Genomic DNA, 18,532 nt, shown 5'->3' with positions numbered 1-18,532 from the left:
AGGAAAGATACAGTCTTACCCACACCCAAATGCCTACACACCAACACACAATGTAAGTCAACCAATGATCCAAAGTCCAGAATAAGTAGTTTTATCCAGAGACAATATTGTAGAAAAGGATTATTTGTCTTAATTCTGTTTCATTATTATTATTAGCATTTTCAGAATGCTGTAATTAAATAAAAGAAACATTCACTTGAGATTAGCATCAAATGGAACACAATTAAATGAAAAATGCAACCAAAATCAGTAAAAATTCACTGAACAGGCACTATATGCATGACAGTAGAAAGAGCTAGTAGAAGAGTTTAAGTACCTTCCACACAACCATAGGGATCTCAGTTTAGATTCCCAGCACCCTATAAAAAGCCAAGTGTCAATACATGTATCTCCAACCTACTTTTATGGAAGGCACAGGAGAATAACAGGACCTCATTATCAATCAGCCGAATGTAGTGTGCTCTCTGCTTGGGGAAAAACAATCTCAAAATAAAGGTAGAAATAAAAATAAAGAACCAGTTGTTGACTTCTGGTCTCCACATTAATATACACACATGTGTATATGAACTAGCATATACATGTGATGTCCACACAGAGAGACAACCAGTTTTTATTATACCTCACATTATTGTTTTTTTCTGAAGAAAAATGCAAGTTACCCTTAACATTAGAGTCTAGATTTCACATACTGCTTTCCTGGACCTACCTATTCTTAGCGCTTCTTTACATACTATTAGCCTGTCTATATGTGGAACTGGCCTTAGGGGAGGACCATCTAAATCAGTTTTGGACCATCGAATGCCTCTTTGTATTAATTAAAGTGAGCATTTAGCGGCAGCTTAAAGAAAAGCAAAGTAATTCTCTAATCTGTAACTGGTGGGCTGAATGAGGATGAGGGCTTCAGATACTTCGCTTTGAAGATGGGAGGGCTCAGAGGCTTATCATAGGCTTATGTTTGTCTAGGAATGCACACGCATTAGCTGCTAATATTCAGCATCAACAGCGGGGACAACTACTTATCTTTTATCCTTTAACCTCATAATGCATTTTTCATGGGTTTATAGACTTATGTCTAAAAATAATAAAAAATATTCTTATTCACAATGATAAGCTAATGTTTATTTTTTAAATAATTACTTAACAAAAAAACCTGAAGTGACATTTCACTGTATTAGAAAACAAAGATTTTATTCATTGCTCTTAGTAGTACATTTACCTGTCTTTCAAGGCTGGCTATAGAAAAAAATTATACATGCAGGGTGGTGGCACACACCTTTAATCCCAGCACTTGGGAGACAGAGACAGGGAGATCTCTATGAGTTACAGGCCAGCCTGGTGTATAGAGCGAGTTCCAGGACAGCTAGGGCTGTTACCCAGAAAAGCATTGTCTCTAAACAAACAAAAACCACAAAAACAATAGCAAACAAACAATGAAAAAAATTATACACATGGAATAGATCTAATTATATTTTTAATGTCTTGCTGGACATGAAATGCTGCTTAAAATCTAGGTGAAACTTCCTGTAATGTTAGCAATTAAAAAGTTAATATTGAAGATCAATCAGTTTGAGGTCAGGTGGATAACACAAGGAGGCAAGTCCTGTATTCAAACATAAAGCAAACAACCCTGCCATAGTAAGAAATAAAAGTAAACATCAAAAGAAAAAATATGAAATAGGTTGACTTATGAGATAAATGTACTTGAATAAATAAGAATATCTTAATCAATTCAAAATTTCTGTTACAAAAACAATAAAACAGGAAAAATGACTGACCAATATTTTCCATTTTAGAAATCATATATATATATATATATTCTACCTAGAGTCAAATATTTAGAATATGCCTTTAAATTTTTTTCAAAAGAATATACAGATTTTATTTGTAAAGCCAAAGTGAATTGGCTCAGATTTTCATCAAGAGAGGAAATTTTAGCTATAAAGAAGATGGCAAAGCTGTCATTTACAGAGAAATAGGTGTAATTGGAAGATATTATGTTAGGTAAACAAGCCAGGCACAGACAGACAGGTATCATATTTCCTCTCTCATATGTGGAAGCTAAAAGAAGCAGAGTAGAAAAAAACCCAACTGATTACAAAAGACTGTGGCAGTAAGGGTGAGGAAGGTGGGAAAAGGCTGTATGGATTTTCGGAGCATTCACGATGCACTTATGCCACACTACAACTCATTAACACATATAACTAATAGGTGTTAATAAGACATTTCTGAATGTGTAGTTTCTATTAGAAAGTAAATTAACATTTGTATACATGAATACAAATGCATTAGTCAATCATGCAGAGTCAGTAAACAATAATTCTGATTTAATATATTATTTTTAAAACACATCAAGGGAGAATGATTCTCAAACCTAGAAATATGAAATAACAGTATGCAGAGCAGCACCAGACATAAAAGAATAAAGTATTGTAGTTAGGACAGATACATCTGTAGTAATTGAGTAAGAGAAGTGACTTATAATGTTTGCACATAGTGACTGACATAGCTCGGCTATTTCATGTTTGTTACATGTTCATATGTATATGCATATGTATGTATATATATATATATATATATATATATATATATATATCCTATGATATAGAGTTATGTCATGGAACATTTTTTCCTAACTATAAGAATAATTACAAATGATATTTTTGCTATTTTACCAATAATATAAAGGAAAGATCTGACGTAAACAAATTTCTTCCCCTTCACAGGGCTTTAAAAGTGGAACACAGATGATAAATCTCAGACTTTTGAATAAACCATTGAGGTGAACCACCGTTGAGTGTAACTGAAAGTTCAAAGTTAGGTCTCTGAGAGTTAGAAATGTCAAAATAAAGAGCTCAGAATTTCAAAGTTGGCCCAAATACTCCTCAAACCTGAGACACAATTAATGTGCTTGAAGTAATTCCACATTATGAATTTCTCTTTATGTGGAGCCACCACATCAAACACAATACTATTTAATTACCGGAACAGTAAGACACATCCCCTGGAGACACTGCCTTTAATATGCCTCTCCCGAATAAAGCTCGACATATCTGTTCTAGTGCCTGTAATTTCTTCCTAATCCCTTTCATAAGTTTTACCCTTGAATTTCTTCCTTTCCCCTGCCTCCACGTTTATGCTATATCACCATTAATTACAATGAACCCAGAGAAGCCAGAGGAGACTTTTTCAAACGGAAAGGAGCTCCTCCAAGGAAGACTTACATACACTGGAGACTCAAACTAATAATGTACTTAATGTCTGACAGTGCTCAAATTCAAATAAATCCCTTGAAATATATCAGTATAACTTACAAAATAATACCTTTTAAAAATGATGTAGACTTCTTAGTGTTCCCATGTAGGTGGTTTTAATGAACTCAACTACATGCTCTTTTTGTAACTAGTAAAGTTTGATAGTAAATAAGCCCTTTCTAAATTACATAATTAAATAATTTCTAAATTATTTCTATTACAATGTATACTATTGACTATGCATCTTATTATATAACTGATGTCATAATTAGAAAAACTGTTCATTCACTCAGTGATTATATTGTGGCAACATGTGAGTAACTTATTTAAATGTGACTATAAATGATGTTATTGGGATCATTAATGTCTTTCACAGCACACCCAAACGTGTATATGGTGGAGTAAATCTTATGGTGAGTTTCAATTTTAATATCAATTATTATCTTGACCTAAAAGAATACATTTAAACTGGATAGGGTTGACTGAAAAAGAAAATCATAGAACATTAATCCATGAAAAGGTTGTGACAATAGTTTGCCTTATATTATTATTTGTTTTGTAGTACCCACATGTATTTAAACACATTTTGAGTTATACCTTTGTCAGAAATGTATACAACTTAATTTTCAATTTATGAAGAAAACAACTGCTACATCTGACTCTTCATTCCTTTAAAAAATACTTTTCAAGTGCCTATTTGTGGATAGATAATGCTAAGTCAAACCAAAATGTGGAAATTGAGATCATTTCTAACATATTACTTTCCTGAGGCTGCTGTAACAAAGAATAAATTCCTTGTAGTCTCAAAAAGAAATATATTCTGGATGCCAAAATTCTGAAATCTAAGTTTTGTAGGGCTGACTTCTCTGACTAAAGGTACCATAATATTCTCCATGTGGTTTCTTGATTTGGCAGTTATTGGCATTCACTGTGTCTCTTGGCTTGTGACTATATCATTCCAATCCCTAACTTCATTTTCAGATTGTCGTCTCTATATGCATTTGATGTAAGAATAGATAACTTCAATTTTTTCTGCCTCTTTTTTCATATTGCATCTCTTTCTATCTATGTCTTCATTCAGTGCAGCAAATCTACTCATGTGACTTTCATTAAAAGCCTTACGATTGAAATGAAAAATAAAATCCAGAGAGTCTCTGTGCTACAAGTATTTAATTACAACTGTAGATGCCATTTACCAAATAAACTGGCATAAAGATTACAGAGGACATGCACAGATCTTCTATTGAACCCACTTCAAACTATCATCGGGTTCTAAACATTTACATATTAATGATAGCTAAATATATAAACATATACTAAATATAAAGATTTAATGAGTTTGTAAGTATAGAGGAAAATAAAGGATTAACACAAACTTTAAAAAATGGTGTAACCCAAGCAGGTCAAGCGTGGAAAAGTTATCCAGCAAGTCAAGGTAAAGCAAGTTAGTCATGCAAGGCTGAAGTTGAAATACATGTGAAGAATATAGTTGAGGATAGTCACAGGAAATTTCATGAAATGCAAGGTTGTTGAAGCCAGAGCTGGTAAGCAGCCATTTATGACTTTATATCCAGAACTGTCTGGTTATGCTGTACTGGAGAACTGAACATTATTCTAATGATTTACAAACTCAGTGGTAACAGTCTATTCTTAATAGCTATTCATAAACAACTCTGGTCTATCTGAGAGTGGACTTGCAGGCAGGTGGGAGGCTTAAGTACCAAGCTAGAACATCCATGCTCAAAATCAAATGTTTATGTTAGTCCCAATTAGATAGTGTCATGGGTACTAAGAAGATGTGAAAGGAGTCAGCCAGGAAAAAAAGCAAAGCAAAGCAAAACAAACAAAACAGAAGGAAGATCTAGTTAGTAATCAACTGAACATGAAACAAAGATACTGAGTGGCCAGTTATGATGATCAGGCCTTGACCTTTGATAAATGATATCGTCTTTTATTCAGATAAGAGATGTGAAATGAGCCCGTGGACTGAAAATGGGTGATGAATTTAATTAGGACATCTAAAGTTCAAATTATCTAGGTTTAGAATTTTGCTTCTTTTGTCAATTCTTTCTTGGAGCAAAATGGCAGTTAGTAGTAATAATTTAGGAGACAAGTTAAACTTAAAACCACAAGTCATGAGGATCAGTGAGAGAAGCCCAGGAAAAACAGAACAAGTAGGAATTGTCCAGATCTCCACAAAATATTTTTTTAAAAAATATCTAAGTAGGAAGAAGTATTTAGAAATTGCAGTCATGGGAAAATGTTGAATACTCACTTGGGAGCATGAGTAATTTTTTGTGCTTCCTTCTCTCTCTCTCTCTCCTTATCTGCCGTCATGTGCTTAGTTTGCTTGCAGATACGTTAATCACACAGGGCACATCTATCTAGAAACTGGAGATACATCTTAACCAACTTTATCACTTAAAGGTTAAATAAAATGGTAAGTGTCGTAGCCTATATTTATACAATCTCATGCCCTAAAATCCCCAAAGAATCTCAGTTCTTTTTTTCAACTTGCAGTCTCTTTGGATATTAGGAACAACAGAGCTTCATGGGACAGACCATGGGAGTCAGGTCATTCCACTCAAGTGATTAGAGTTCTACTAACTTCTAAAGGACCAATTTGCAGAAGCAAAATTGAGCAAGGTTGAACAAGACCAACACTAAACTGTACATATTTCCTACTCTGCGGTATCCAATTCCTTCTCCCATAAATCAAAAAGACAAACTTAAGATAACTGTCCCTCTTTCCAGTGTACATTGACTGAACATCCTCCCCTTGCTTTCCGTCATTCCTCTTCTCTTTAATCAGCCAACTGGGACATAAAACCAAGGTTAATCTCTTGTTTTTCTTTGTGCTAGGCTTTTCTTCAAAGCCTCTGGTTACAGTACTGTAGAAAGTACATGGATAAACATGTATATATGGGTGGCCATTGCGGAGAGCAGTGAAGAAGACTACTGAAGTATCAAAGGATGACTCTGATGTGTTCCTTTGCTACTCGCTCCTTTGTTTCAAACAGTTTTTGCTGGCTCCTCTCCTGTCAGTGGAGTGCCACCATCTCTTTTCCTCAGATGAAGACTGCTATCAACAGGAGGTGGTATTTAATAACATTCCATCAAGTGGTATGACTAACGACAAGAGCTCTTAGAATTAGCTGCCAAGGGATTTGGGGGGAAGTTGGTGAATGATGCTAATGTCGAGTTTGGATTCAGTCTGAAGAGGACAGAAATCGAAACTCCATAATTGGATCTATCATTTGATTGGTAAAAGAGACAAAGCAGGAATAGTAGCAACAGTGCTTAGTGCTGATGAAAGATGTTTCCTTCTCTTTTCTTTTATTCTGTTGCGTCAGACTACCCATCACTAGAGGGAGAACACTTACCTTTAAATATTAATATGGATGATATATCATTGATAACAAGACTCTAATAGTATTTTATTTATTTTTCTAAGAACAACTGTGACCCACACTCTGGATATCTGGGTAGAAGATTCATGTTTATCCTAAATCAAGGGAGCATTTTCCATATTAGCAGAAAGCCAGCAGAAACTGGGAGAATAGCCAAGCAAAGGCTACTCTTTCTCTGTTTTTATTATCCTATATCTTGTCCAGTATAAAAATCCAATACTCTCCTGAAGAATGAAGAAAAGTTACTGACTGAACACAATACCAAAGAAAGCAGCATGGGAAAGTTGAGTGGAGAAAGTTTGACAAAAGCAGCTATGAAAAACAGGAGATAGCCAAGAAAATTTACTGTTATTCCAGGATGGTGTTGTGGGTTTTCTAGTGGAAGTTTGCATTTTATAAAATGTGTGTGGGGTTTGTTAGTTTTTTTATAGTGACACAACTAAGCAATATTTACTTTTGTACTGAATAGTTTGGGATATGGATATGACTCCCAGTCTTAGAAATAAAACTACAGAAATAAATAGCAGAAGACTAAACTAAAACAAACAAACAAACAAAAAACCAAAAAACTTCCCCGGATCTGCACCATTCAATCACTGGTATCATATTCAACAGACTCATTTTTCAATATTCAAACAACTCCCATTCTCAAAGCCTTGCAGGAGTTTGTCCAATCATGGAGCCAAGCACTGCTCAAATTAATCCCTAGGAAAAAAATTCTTTCAATGAAATTTCAAAAAAAGAGAGAATTCTAAGCACTAAAGGAGGAAGGTATAAGGAAGAGAAAATGCCACTGCTTCTAGAAATGCTTGAATCAAACTCCCCTACTTTCTTTGAGCAATGTTTCTCTATACTTCATATGTTAGAACACACTATCTTTTCCTTGAAATGACAACAGTCTTCAAATATTTATTTTCTTTCAAATTGTGAAAGAAAATTTAAAAGTTCCTTCACAATTTATGAAGAAGAGGCAGACTCATTCCATATTTGTTAATCCAACCTTATTTTGTTATATTACTAAAATAGAGGAAAGTGCACACTCTACAGAAGAGAAAAATGATTATTTTTCACAAAAACCAGTTTTATTCCATTTTTCCCTTTCTCTTTCCAACACATTTTTTTTTCTTTTGGAGGCACTAGAAGAGGGAATTAGATACTTATCCATGGCGATAAGCATCCAACTGTAGTTTCAGAAACCATAATTGTTTTTTTTTTCTTTTCCTGCCTTTTAGAAACAGATCAATGTTGTTACAGCTCAAGGCCTGTAAAATAATACTACACTTGACCTGGAAGACATTTCCTGACAGTATTCTTTGGTCACTCAGATTGATGCTGCAATGTAATTGCGAGAAGATTGTTACTTCTATGATGGCAGAGCACACACTCAGGAAATAGTACCTTGTGTAATGAGCAGATGAAACAAAATGTGTGTGTGTGTGTCTGTGTGTGTGTGTGTGTGTGTGTGTGTGTGCGTGCGTGTGTGTGTGTGTGTGTAAAGGGCGGTCATCAGTTTAGCATTCGTTGCTGAATGTATATTCTGGGAAGAGGTTAATTATTTGTTGGAATCTAATTAGTTGAGACTTATAGACTGTCTAGTTCTGTGAGTCCTAGGTTCATGGTGGAAAACCTTTTAAACAAAGAAACATTATTTCTGTATTGGCTTTCCAAAAATAAAATGAGGGAAACAAGAATTAAAATCACTTCAAATCACACTTCAAAAACAACCACATGTAAAGTCAAACATGCAAAGAAAAAATTCAGTTTTATGAGGAGTGATAAAATGAAGGCTGTAGGAAACACACTTTCCCCTCTTCATCAACTGTTTTCTGGAAGACGAATGGGCTGGTATAGAACAGCAAAAATGTCAAATTGCTTACTATGTGCAACCCACTTTGCTAAACAAACTTTAGCATATATTAACTAAATGTAACCTTTTCAGTCAACATAACTAAGCATGAAGAGTTGCGTAACCATTTTAGAAATAAGATGTATGGAAAGAAAATCTGGCTTCCTAGAAACCACACAACTAGTGAGATAATATAATCGAAGTTGAAAGTGTATGCTTTGACTTTGTTTATGCACTACTATTGTGTTCATTTTATAGCTATTGCATAAAAGTTCTCATGTGCATCGATTTCAGAATTTCAAATGCAGTTGAACAATATGGTGAATAGTATGTACTATCAATATTTTATACTGGTGGAATAATCACTGCAGGAATTTTACCTAATTTCCTCAACAGCTCCTTAATGAAAGAAGTAAAGTCTGAGTTTCCAAATTATCAAATTGATATTCAAGATGGTAACTTGTGCCTGATGATATTCTTTTGCAAGCCAAGTGTCTGATGTTTGAAACTAAAAGTACATGAGCCTATTTCACACTAGTTCTAGCACCATACAATTGCCTTAGGTGGGTGGGGCTCCTGGTTACCTTAGCTGCTTACAGGGTCACTGAGCCCAGACACTGCCATTCTCTCACGTTCTAAATGTGACACACTCGTTAAAAAAATTTTAGTGCAATGACTCTCTATTTGTTCTGTAAATAGGAGCTGTATTTCCAATTACCTCTTTAAAAACTAAGAATCAGCAGACTACAAAAGGCTTTATTCATCCTCGACCTCTAGGAGAATAATAATTTTATAAAGTAACTGTAGTATACTGCTGCTTTTTTAAAACCAGATTTCTATCAATGATGAAAACTTTTCCATGACTAAAAGTTAAAGAGGAAAATGGAAACAGAATTCTTGAAACAATTAACATGGAGAGGACACCAGAGTGTGAACCACAGACTTTCTTTTTAAAGTAAACTGGGGTACTTTCTTTTCTATCACTCTCTCTCCTTTAAAATTTTCTGCTATAAACTTTTATTTTCAAATTATTTCAGAACAATATGCTAAAGAGAATTTCAGTGAGTGTCGTGTGAGAAATTATAAAATGTCAACAACTTTTTACTTGAGTGTTAGACAAAACAATGGAAAATTTTTATTGTCCAGATCCGTTTTGTTTATTTAATAATGCTCTGTAAATCGATGGCATTGCTCTTTTAGTTCATCTTGACAGGAAGAAAACCCCTATAAACATTTTCTTATACAGATCTTAATCACCTTTCAAAATGTAATGATTGCTTATAAGTAGTCATAATACGAATAACAATAATCCATACCCTTGTGCCTGCTTCCATGCTCTTGAGATGTTACGAGTTTAATTCTCACTTCATCATCACTAGAAAAGTATCCACATACCAACTTTTCTTATAAAAGTGTTGGGGTGAGGAAGATCCATGGAATGCCAAATGCCTCAAAGTGCTAAATTAGGCAACAAGAATTTCAACCCACATAATTTGATTCTAAAACTTACAGAATGCCCTACTAAAAAAGAACAAAAATTCTATGGAAACTGGTATCTCCTGCACTTTTAAGTTCATTTACACTCTACTACTGGGGAAATATAAAAAAGAAGCAGAAATAACACCCACCTCATTTAAACTTATGTGACAGTCTTGTCAATTTGGTCATTTTAATATGATAAATGTACTCAAAATTATTATCATAATTACCTCTAACTTTCAAGACTTCAAATTCTGAAATACGATTCCATGAGTACTTGGATTCTTTAAATGAATTAAAATCAACATTACTGACCCTCATTGAGACACCAACCCTGCTTATAACAGTTGAGAGCTGCCAGCACACTCTATGGAATCCACAATTACATCAATTATATTAAAATTTGAGTTTTCTTATTTATAATGTGTGCAGCCTCTAGCATCTTAACCTTTTTGTGGTTTTTGTTTTCTCTTTTGCTATGTAGATGCACACATTTCCAGAAACAGACACATTTTGTTTTTCTTATAATGTCCTAGAATTACATCAACAATATTTAAACGGTGCTTCAGGTTTGACTAAGAGCTTATTATAGATTCAAAGCATTGGAAAAACTAGAAATTTCAGTAATTAAAATGTGGTAGAAAATTTGGTAGTTGGATGTATGAAAAGTTTCATAGTGAGATCATGTGTGTGGCTGTATGCCTGAGCATATGCATACTGTTAGGTGAATATGTGACATGAATACATATTAATTGAGAGAACTGCTAATGCAATCCTCATACTTCATCAATAATATTGGAAGTAAAACCTTAATATACTTGCATCCTCTCTCTGCTACCACCTTGTGAATTTATTACAAACAGACACTATTACATTAGCAGAGCATGCTGAAAGATCCTTTGCATTTGCCATGGATCCTTTGCATATGCATATGGATCCTTTGCAGATGTCATATCTCTTCGTAAACTACATCAACATATCTAGAGCAGCATCCCCACCACACATGATTTGTTTTTCTATGCTGCCATTCAGGCACCACATTTCCATGTGAGGACCACCTTGGAATCCAGAGCTTTATAGGGTGACAGGTAGAATTTAAACAATATCTGCTCTAAGGCTGGGTTTAATTTTCTTTTTAGTGCTGCCCTCTGATTATCCTATATATGTTGGTTTATACAGGAGTACTACTGCAAGCATACACACACACACACACACACACAAACATACAGATTTGATGATTACAACCTCATCCTCTGACACAGCTTCATGGACCCTGAATTTGTGTTTATCACTCTCTTCACCCACAGCAAGACAAGAAAAGAAAAATCATTGCATCACAAATGTGCACATATCTCTTTCCACACATGGTTTTAGATGAGGGACTTCTTATTTCCTACTTTAATTCTTAGCCTTTTCTGTGAAGTGAGTCTAGATGTACCCTTGATGATCTTCATTGGCATAAAGTATTTATGAAGAGACAAGGATGAAAATTTCCTAAAGGTTGTCATGGCTACTCCTAACAATTTACTCAGTGTGCTTCTGCATATATCTTAAATTACTCAGCCTTTTTCATACTTTCCCTCTATATTCCAGATTGACTCAGTTCCTATTATGGTATAACTTATCTGAGAGTAATTGATCCAACATAGCATGTGTAACTCAGACATGAGAAGAGGAAAAAGAAAAACTACTTCATCTTTGGTTTTTTATTTTATTTATTTAGTTGTTTGTTTGCTATTTATTTACTTACGTACTTATGTTTGCATCAGATTGGTAGCAGAGCATGGTATGTAGCATGATCTCCCACAGGAGAATATGATGAACTCATCATATAGTGATCTCTTGTGTCATAGGAAATATTCAAAACACTTGTTACAAGTATATGTGTGGTGCCACCCTATAGTGATTTTTGGATGAATTTTTAATAAATTAAAAAAGAAGCTCCTTACAATCTCTAATTTAGAATGTGCATTATAGTTAATGAAGAACACGTGTGTCATGTTACGAGTGGACTATCCTGCTTCAAAGTGAAAACTATTAATCTTCATTTTTTGTCTTTAGTGTTTCCAATATCTAAGATATTTTATGGGAAAATAACACACATTTTTTTAAGCTTTAGAAATTAACGTAACAAAAGAATGCAGGATACAGTTTATATAGGCTGGGTACTAATTATCCTCTGTGTTTATATTAAAAAAAACAAAACTAACACATACACACTGTTGAAGAAAATAATATTCCCGGTCAAAAGGAGTATTACCGCTAAAATGAGGAAATCGGTAACATTGGATGAGCTGGGCAAAGTTGAAGATTCTTTAGTGTCTCTTTCAAACAAGGATATTTTGTGGGAGAAGGTGAAGGAAAGCATCACATGTTGCAAAGTCACCTAGGGAACAGGAATTCCACATCCACGGTGGGAGTCTCTTGGGAATTTATGCATCTCATTATATGTCAAACATGACAGATATATGATTTAAACATTAATCCTGAAATCACGTAAATATAAAGAAAGCCCACATGACCTCTGGTTTGGGAAATTTTGTTGTTATTTGTTTCTTGTTTTCTCCTATGTAGGAAAATTCAGTGCAGGCATAAGTTTTTATAAATTATCCATTCTGAAAAGCTCTTAGAAATCTGTGCTTAGAAATTTTATGGATCTTACATCTTTTAATTTTTTAAATTGCAAATTTTCAAAAGCCTCTTTATGTTGCAAAAAGTCTTGCATTATTTTTGTAACTCTTATTTCCAATTTAGTTGTAAAGCTGGTTAACTTATTGAATATTTTTAAAAATAAGAATCTCTGGGGGAGTCTTCCCACAAACACTTGAGTAAATAAAAAGGCAAATACACATATTATAAGGGGAGTAGTTGATTTTAAGTTATTGCATTATTCTACATATCATCCAATAATGCAGTTAATGACCCAAGTTTGTAGTGGAGCAATTTTATCCAGAGAAGAGTAGCACTTCAAATGTTTAAAAAAAAAGAGAAAATTAAGATTTGTCACTCAACAATCACGTATCAATCATTATCATCTAAATATCAGAGTTACAATCAATAAACTGTTATTTATTATACTAAACAGATCTATTATTTAAATAACATAAAGAGATAATTCTTCAACAACAAAAAGAGAAAACGAGCAAATTGAGTCAACTTAAAACAGCATATAGTCATAATAATTAAAAACGTGAATATATTAATTCCTAAAAATGCCAAAGATTAATTTTAGATATTTGATTTCAACCTTGTAATGTTCAATTGCTTATATTATTATCAATATTTTTAATTCACGATAAAAAACAAAAAAACAATTTAAAGAATAATTTGCTAATTCTGGTAAAATTTGTTTCTTCCTCTTTGGTATTAAGAAGAATTATGACAAGCACCGTATTTAAGATAAAACTATTGTAAACATAAACAATTTCCAAAGTGTAATAGAATATGTTAAATATTAAGCTTTACAAAGATGAGAACAGTTTTCAGTTTTGACCTGTGTCTTATATATTATCTTCTTTCAATTCATCTCGCATTGCAAAATAAACACAATTTAAATTAGGTACTATGTAGAAAGAGTGTTAGTGATATAAACTGGCAAAAGATAGAAAGAAAAAAAAATAAACTGGACATTTGGGAAAGAATGCAATGATTTCATGATTTATAACTTCCTTAACTTGAGGTATTTTCCTGCTACTCAGTGTAATGATATACTTATTTAAGCCCATATAGAATTTTCAACCCTTGTGAACAAGAAACACTGATTGTTTTCACACACAACAGCTGTGAAAATATCCTGGCTCCTATCAGCATGTGTTCTGAAAAGCGTCAGTATTCATTGCTGTCGGTGCTGTCATTTATTATCATTCTCATTCTTAGGATTTTACAACAGCAAGATAAAAGTAGCAGCACAGGATTTCTGAAAATGTCTTTTGAAAGTAAATTGCTGAAAGTAAAATAACACAGTTTACATTGGCCATTGAAAACCTGTGTGCAAACCAAGAGCATATAAATCTCTAATATTGAAATATAGACACATTAGCAAACTATTATATCCTAATATCAAAACATGAAGTCTGTGTCATCACAAATTGCTTCTGATTCAGCCAAAGTTACTAATGACTTATCTTTTACTCATCCAAAATTTACATAAGGATGTGAATATTCTGTAACTTTTTTTTAATCTGTAAGAAAGTGAGAATTGTGAAATTGTTATTTGGGTTGATGTGTTAATATATACAGTAATATTTATTATAAGCTTATCAGTATCTTTTCTTCCTATAAAATTTTCAAAGCTTTTCCAGTGAACTTTTATACTGCCAGATCTCTCTAAGTCATTCAACATTTTTCTCTAAGGTACAAGAAACTTCCAGAAAGTACAACTACCTGCTTCTCTGCCACCCATACCTTTCAGCTCAATCATTTTGTTACCGAAACTTAAGTTTTAGTTTCATGTCATCAGAACACAAAACACGCAAACTGCTCTGGGAAGAAGGCTCATTCACAGCTGAAATGCAACATTTTTTTATGCCAATGGACAAACAGCTTTCTCATTAAGCCTCAAAATCAATAGCCAAAGTAAAAGTTGTTAAGGTCTCATTAATAAGATTAATTAGAGTTTCATGTCAACTATTCCAGCAAATTCTTCAGATTGTATTACCAATTAATCAATAATAATGTAAAATAAATTTCTTTTATATTTTCCTAATTTGGTGGAAATTTTGAGAGTAAAACATTGACTGCTACTTGTGACATTATTTTGCTCTGAATAAAAGACTAAAAAAGTAAGTGATGTATTTATCTTGTGGAGTTCCCAGCCTAAGTTTCCATCCCCTCTGGATATATTGACATGACAAAACCCATCATAATTCAATTGAAGCTAGTCTGACTAGAAAGTATTGATCAAGATCAACATGTTAGCATTTTCCCTCAAAGTTCCAATGCACTGAAAATCCAAGGCATATAGTTTTCTTTAAAGTACAGAAATTGGTAGTGATTTCTCATAGTAAAAACCATCAGATCACCTCCATATAATTTACAACTATCCACTCACTGTATAAATAGAAGATTAAACTTTGCTAACTATAGGAACAAATAATCAGTTACCACTAATACATATTGCTGTTGTCCAGAAGTGGATTATTTAGACTCTTCTATGTGTGAAAAGTACATAGCATACAAGGGTGATGGCCCATGAAATTAAGAATATTAATATTCTAGGGCAATACATGGTACTGACTGGAAAAGTATATTGTTTTCATGAAGTAAGCTATAATTCATGGTTCAAATTTTTTATATAAAAAATACAAGTTGTATTTACTAAGTATCAGAATTCCAACAGTACTGACTTCCATCAGCATTTTTTGAGGGATACTTGGAATTCTTATTCTCGGTGAAAGTGACTTAGACATGATTAAGTCATGTTGCACACATATGCATTCTAATGGTTATGTGCTAAGTAGAAGAAAAGCAAAATATGACACTGTGTATTGCTTATCACATAAAGAAAATCTTTTAGCAACAAACATGTCAAACATTGGGGGAAATTACATATTAATAATTGCCTCTACTAACTACCACATCTCATCAGCAATAGGGGAGACAAAAGACAGACTTTAAGTTTCCACAGGATAATAATTTTCTTCTTGCTGAGAAATAGAAAAAGAGTTAAAAATAGAGCAAATATCGAACTGGTTCTTGAAAGCCACTTTAAAATTTGAATGACTTAGTTGGCCAGATTTACTTAATAAGGAAATACACACAAGAGAGAAGGCAAAAACCAATCCCTGTAATTGAACTTGTACCAAACCCACTTCTGCTTCCTACAAAAGGCAGCTTCCTTCCACCCACTTCAAGTCAAAAACCAATCTATAGCCAATTGGGAGAGTATACCTTTTCTTCTTGACCTCGGGTTCTTCTTTCTTACTTTACGTTCCATTCATCATCTCAGTGACTGGGACCCAGGACCGTCTCAAAGTCCCCTGAAGTCTGTAAAATCTGTTCTATGAGGACTTGGGAGAAACTCCCCATAACGTTTCCCCCACATACCCCCAAGGCAGGGTACATACCTAACCCATTTTCCAGCTATCCTTGCCCTGACTGGTACTTACCTGATGGTCCACAGGTTCTGCAGATTTCACCAGGTGTTTATCCTTGTATAAAGACCAAAGACCAATATTGGGCAGGAAAATTAAAGCCACAGTGAATAACAAAGTCATCTGCAGAAACCTCTTCTGTTTCCTCTTCATTGCAAATGGTCACAGTGGAGAAAAGTTAGAGAAGTCTCTCTGCCTGCTTCTTGTGTGTAGTGGGAAAGGAATGTCCTTTCTTCTCTCCTGAGAAGCACCAGAACCTGAGGGGAAGCTACAAACTTTTGTTGCCTGCTCAGCACCAATCTGCAGGGTTCAGAGGGAGTTGGCCATCTGCAGAACAAACGCAGAGTTACTTTTCTCCAGAAAACTATGACGACGGCATTATCTATTGGCTTAGAAATAAATGACTCAACTGAGGAAATCATTAAGTCTATTGACCTCCATTAATATAAAGCAGTGGAGTAAATACGATCGTTTCAAAGAATAATGATAAGTTATGGGGAAGTCAAGAGCATGCTAGAAATATCAGTAAATAGCAGGTGTTTTTCTGTCGCTCTTTGCCCACCATCCCCCGCCCTTAGTGTGGGAGGTCCGGGGTGTAGAGTCGGAGATTAAGAGCGAGAACTGAATGAGAGGGAGTGGCTTGCTCCAGTCAAGTGTCTGGAAGATAAGTGTCCACTTTTGACATTGGGAAATCACCTTCCTTATCTTCCTATAACAGCTCTTCCTTTGCTTGCCTTGGGATAACCCACCTGAACTCAAGTTCAACTCCCTCTGGAGCCAGCTTGCCAGGCAGGATCCAGGAACACTATAGCCAGGTCAGAACTATGTTTGAATAAAGGTCCACAAACTCCTGGATCCTCATGCGCTGTCAGACCACTCCTCGGCAGGCAGCATTTAGGGGACCTGGGAACCTGGTGAAAGGAGACTACAGATGTGGGCTGAGTCCAGCCAGGAAGTGCAGGCGCAAAGACGACCCTTCCTCGTGCAGTCCAGGAAAGGAGATCCTCAGAGAAGTGTGCTCTCCACCCATCAATCTCGTCCCCTTCCTCTGCTGACTCTCTCACGCTCCACTGTTCATGTTACCATTCTTTTCCAGCAACTGAGGGAACCCAGCGAAGCATCACCAGCACCTCCAGGGCAGTATTTCCTTTCCGATCTCCTCTTCACGTCAAGGGACGGATGGCTGGCGGCAAACGCCAAGTGTGACCCGGCTTTAGAGGCAAGTGGGAGAGGGCGCGCGGAGGATGAGTGAGGGATGGCGAGAACGCGCGTGGCGCTGGCACCCAGGCGTCCGCCTCCCGCTGGCTGTAGCTTGCCTGCTGGCAGCGATATTGGTGCCTACCACGTGCGGGAGCCTAGAGGCCAGGAGGGGAGGGCGAGTCGCCAGGCAAGGGTGGCCACTGTCCCCCCCCATCTGCCAGATGCTATATAAACAAACCCAGAGGCAAGGAGGAAGGGGCGGAGGACGAAGACGCTGACGGAAAAATCGATTTGCAGCTCTGGGACTAGGGGATCTTTTTTTCTCGGGTAATCTCGGACCGGTAGGGAGACCGGTTCCTCTCTGAGCTCACCCAAAAGGCGCCAGACCAGATATTCCGGAGTCAAAGTCGCCCAGAGCAGGCGGGCAATGGGAGAATTCCTCCATGGTACTGGTGGGATCGCAGCAAGGCAGGCGCGGCAGTGGCAGCGGCAGGGAGCGGAGGCAACCCAGTCTGGACCGGTCCCCGAGAAGAGGGTTCCCCAAGAATGTGGGTCTGCAGCCTAGGACAGGTACGTTGTGTGGAGGGAGGATGAGGATCCCCACGCTGGACCGGCTCTCTAGCCCCAGCTTCCCGAGAACACCTTGGAGATCAGAGGCAGCTCTTCTGAAGCCCAGCACCTGGGGCCCAGGTTGAGATTTGGCAGCACTCAATGAGGCTTCTCCGCCCTTGCTTTCCTGCACCGCCTGCCACTGAGAGCTGAGCGGTCCTCCTGCCCCTCATTGATCTCACACAGCCTTCCCTCAATAGCCAGAAACCCCAGGATTGAACTAAGTCTCCAGCAGATGGGACCCTTCCCTTCTGATTAGAAAACTGATTCAGCACACGGGAGAACCTGTGGCCTCTCTCAGGAACCTGTGTGCCCTCTTGCACGGGATCCGGAGCGCCTAATTCCAGGTGTGAACTTAGGTAAGGCTACAGATGGGCATGCAGGGTAGCACCCCCATGTCCAGAGTCCCCCAAAACACCGTGGTCACCTCTTTGTTACAGTCTAGACAGTGATGCCCACATGCTCGAAACGTATGAGACTACACTCCAGATGGTTTTCTCATTCACCCTCATCCTCTCCTCCTCCCTCTCTCTCATTTCCCCCCCACCCCACGCCTGCTCCTCCCCACAGCCTTCTCTCTCCAGCTTGCTCAAGGCTCCCACTTGAGAAAGCCCCCGATTTGATCTTGGAGACTTAAACCTTAAA

The 18,532-nt window shown here is 36.3% G+C and overlaps 1 protein-coding gene and 1 pseudogene across 1 annotated transcript in view; one reads left to right on the top strand and one right to left on the bottom strand.

Moving 5' to 3' along the window:
• The window catches only part of Galntl6 (polypeptide N-acetylgalactosaminyltransferase like 6), a 1,112,723-nt gene extending 1,096,492 nt beyond the window's left edge, over positions 1–16,231 (bottom strand). The window contains exon 1 of the mRNA XM_038327381.1: positions 16,094–16,231. Within this exon, the coding sequence (XP_038183309.1) occupies positions 16,094–16,231 (138 nt within the window). The remainder of the gene's footprint in view (positions 1–16,093) is intronic.
• A 778-nt stretch (positions 16,232–17,009) lies between these two features.
• LOC121677164 lies at positions 17,010–18,040 on the top strand (annotated as a pseudogene).
• Positions 18,041–18,532: the final 492 nt, after the last annotated feature.

Source organism: Arvicola amphibius, chromosome 4, assembly GCF_903992535.2.
Source record: "Arvicola amphibius chromosome 4, mArvAmp1.2, whole genome shotgun sequence".
Lineage (NCBI taxonomy): Eukaryota > Metazoa > Chordata > Mammalia > Rodentia > Cricetidae > Arvicola > Arvicola amphibius.
This window is presented reverse-complemented; position numbering and strand designations above follow the sequence as displayed.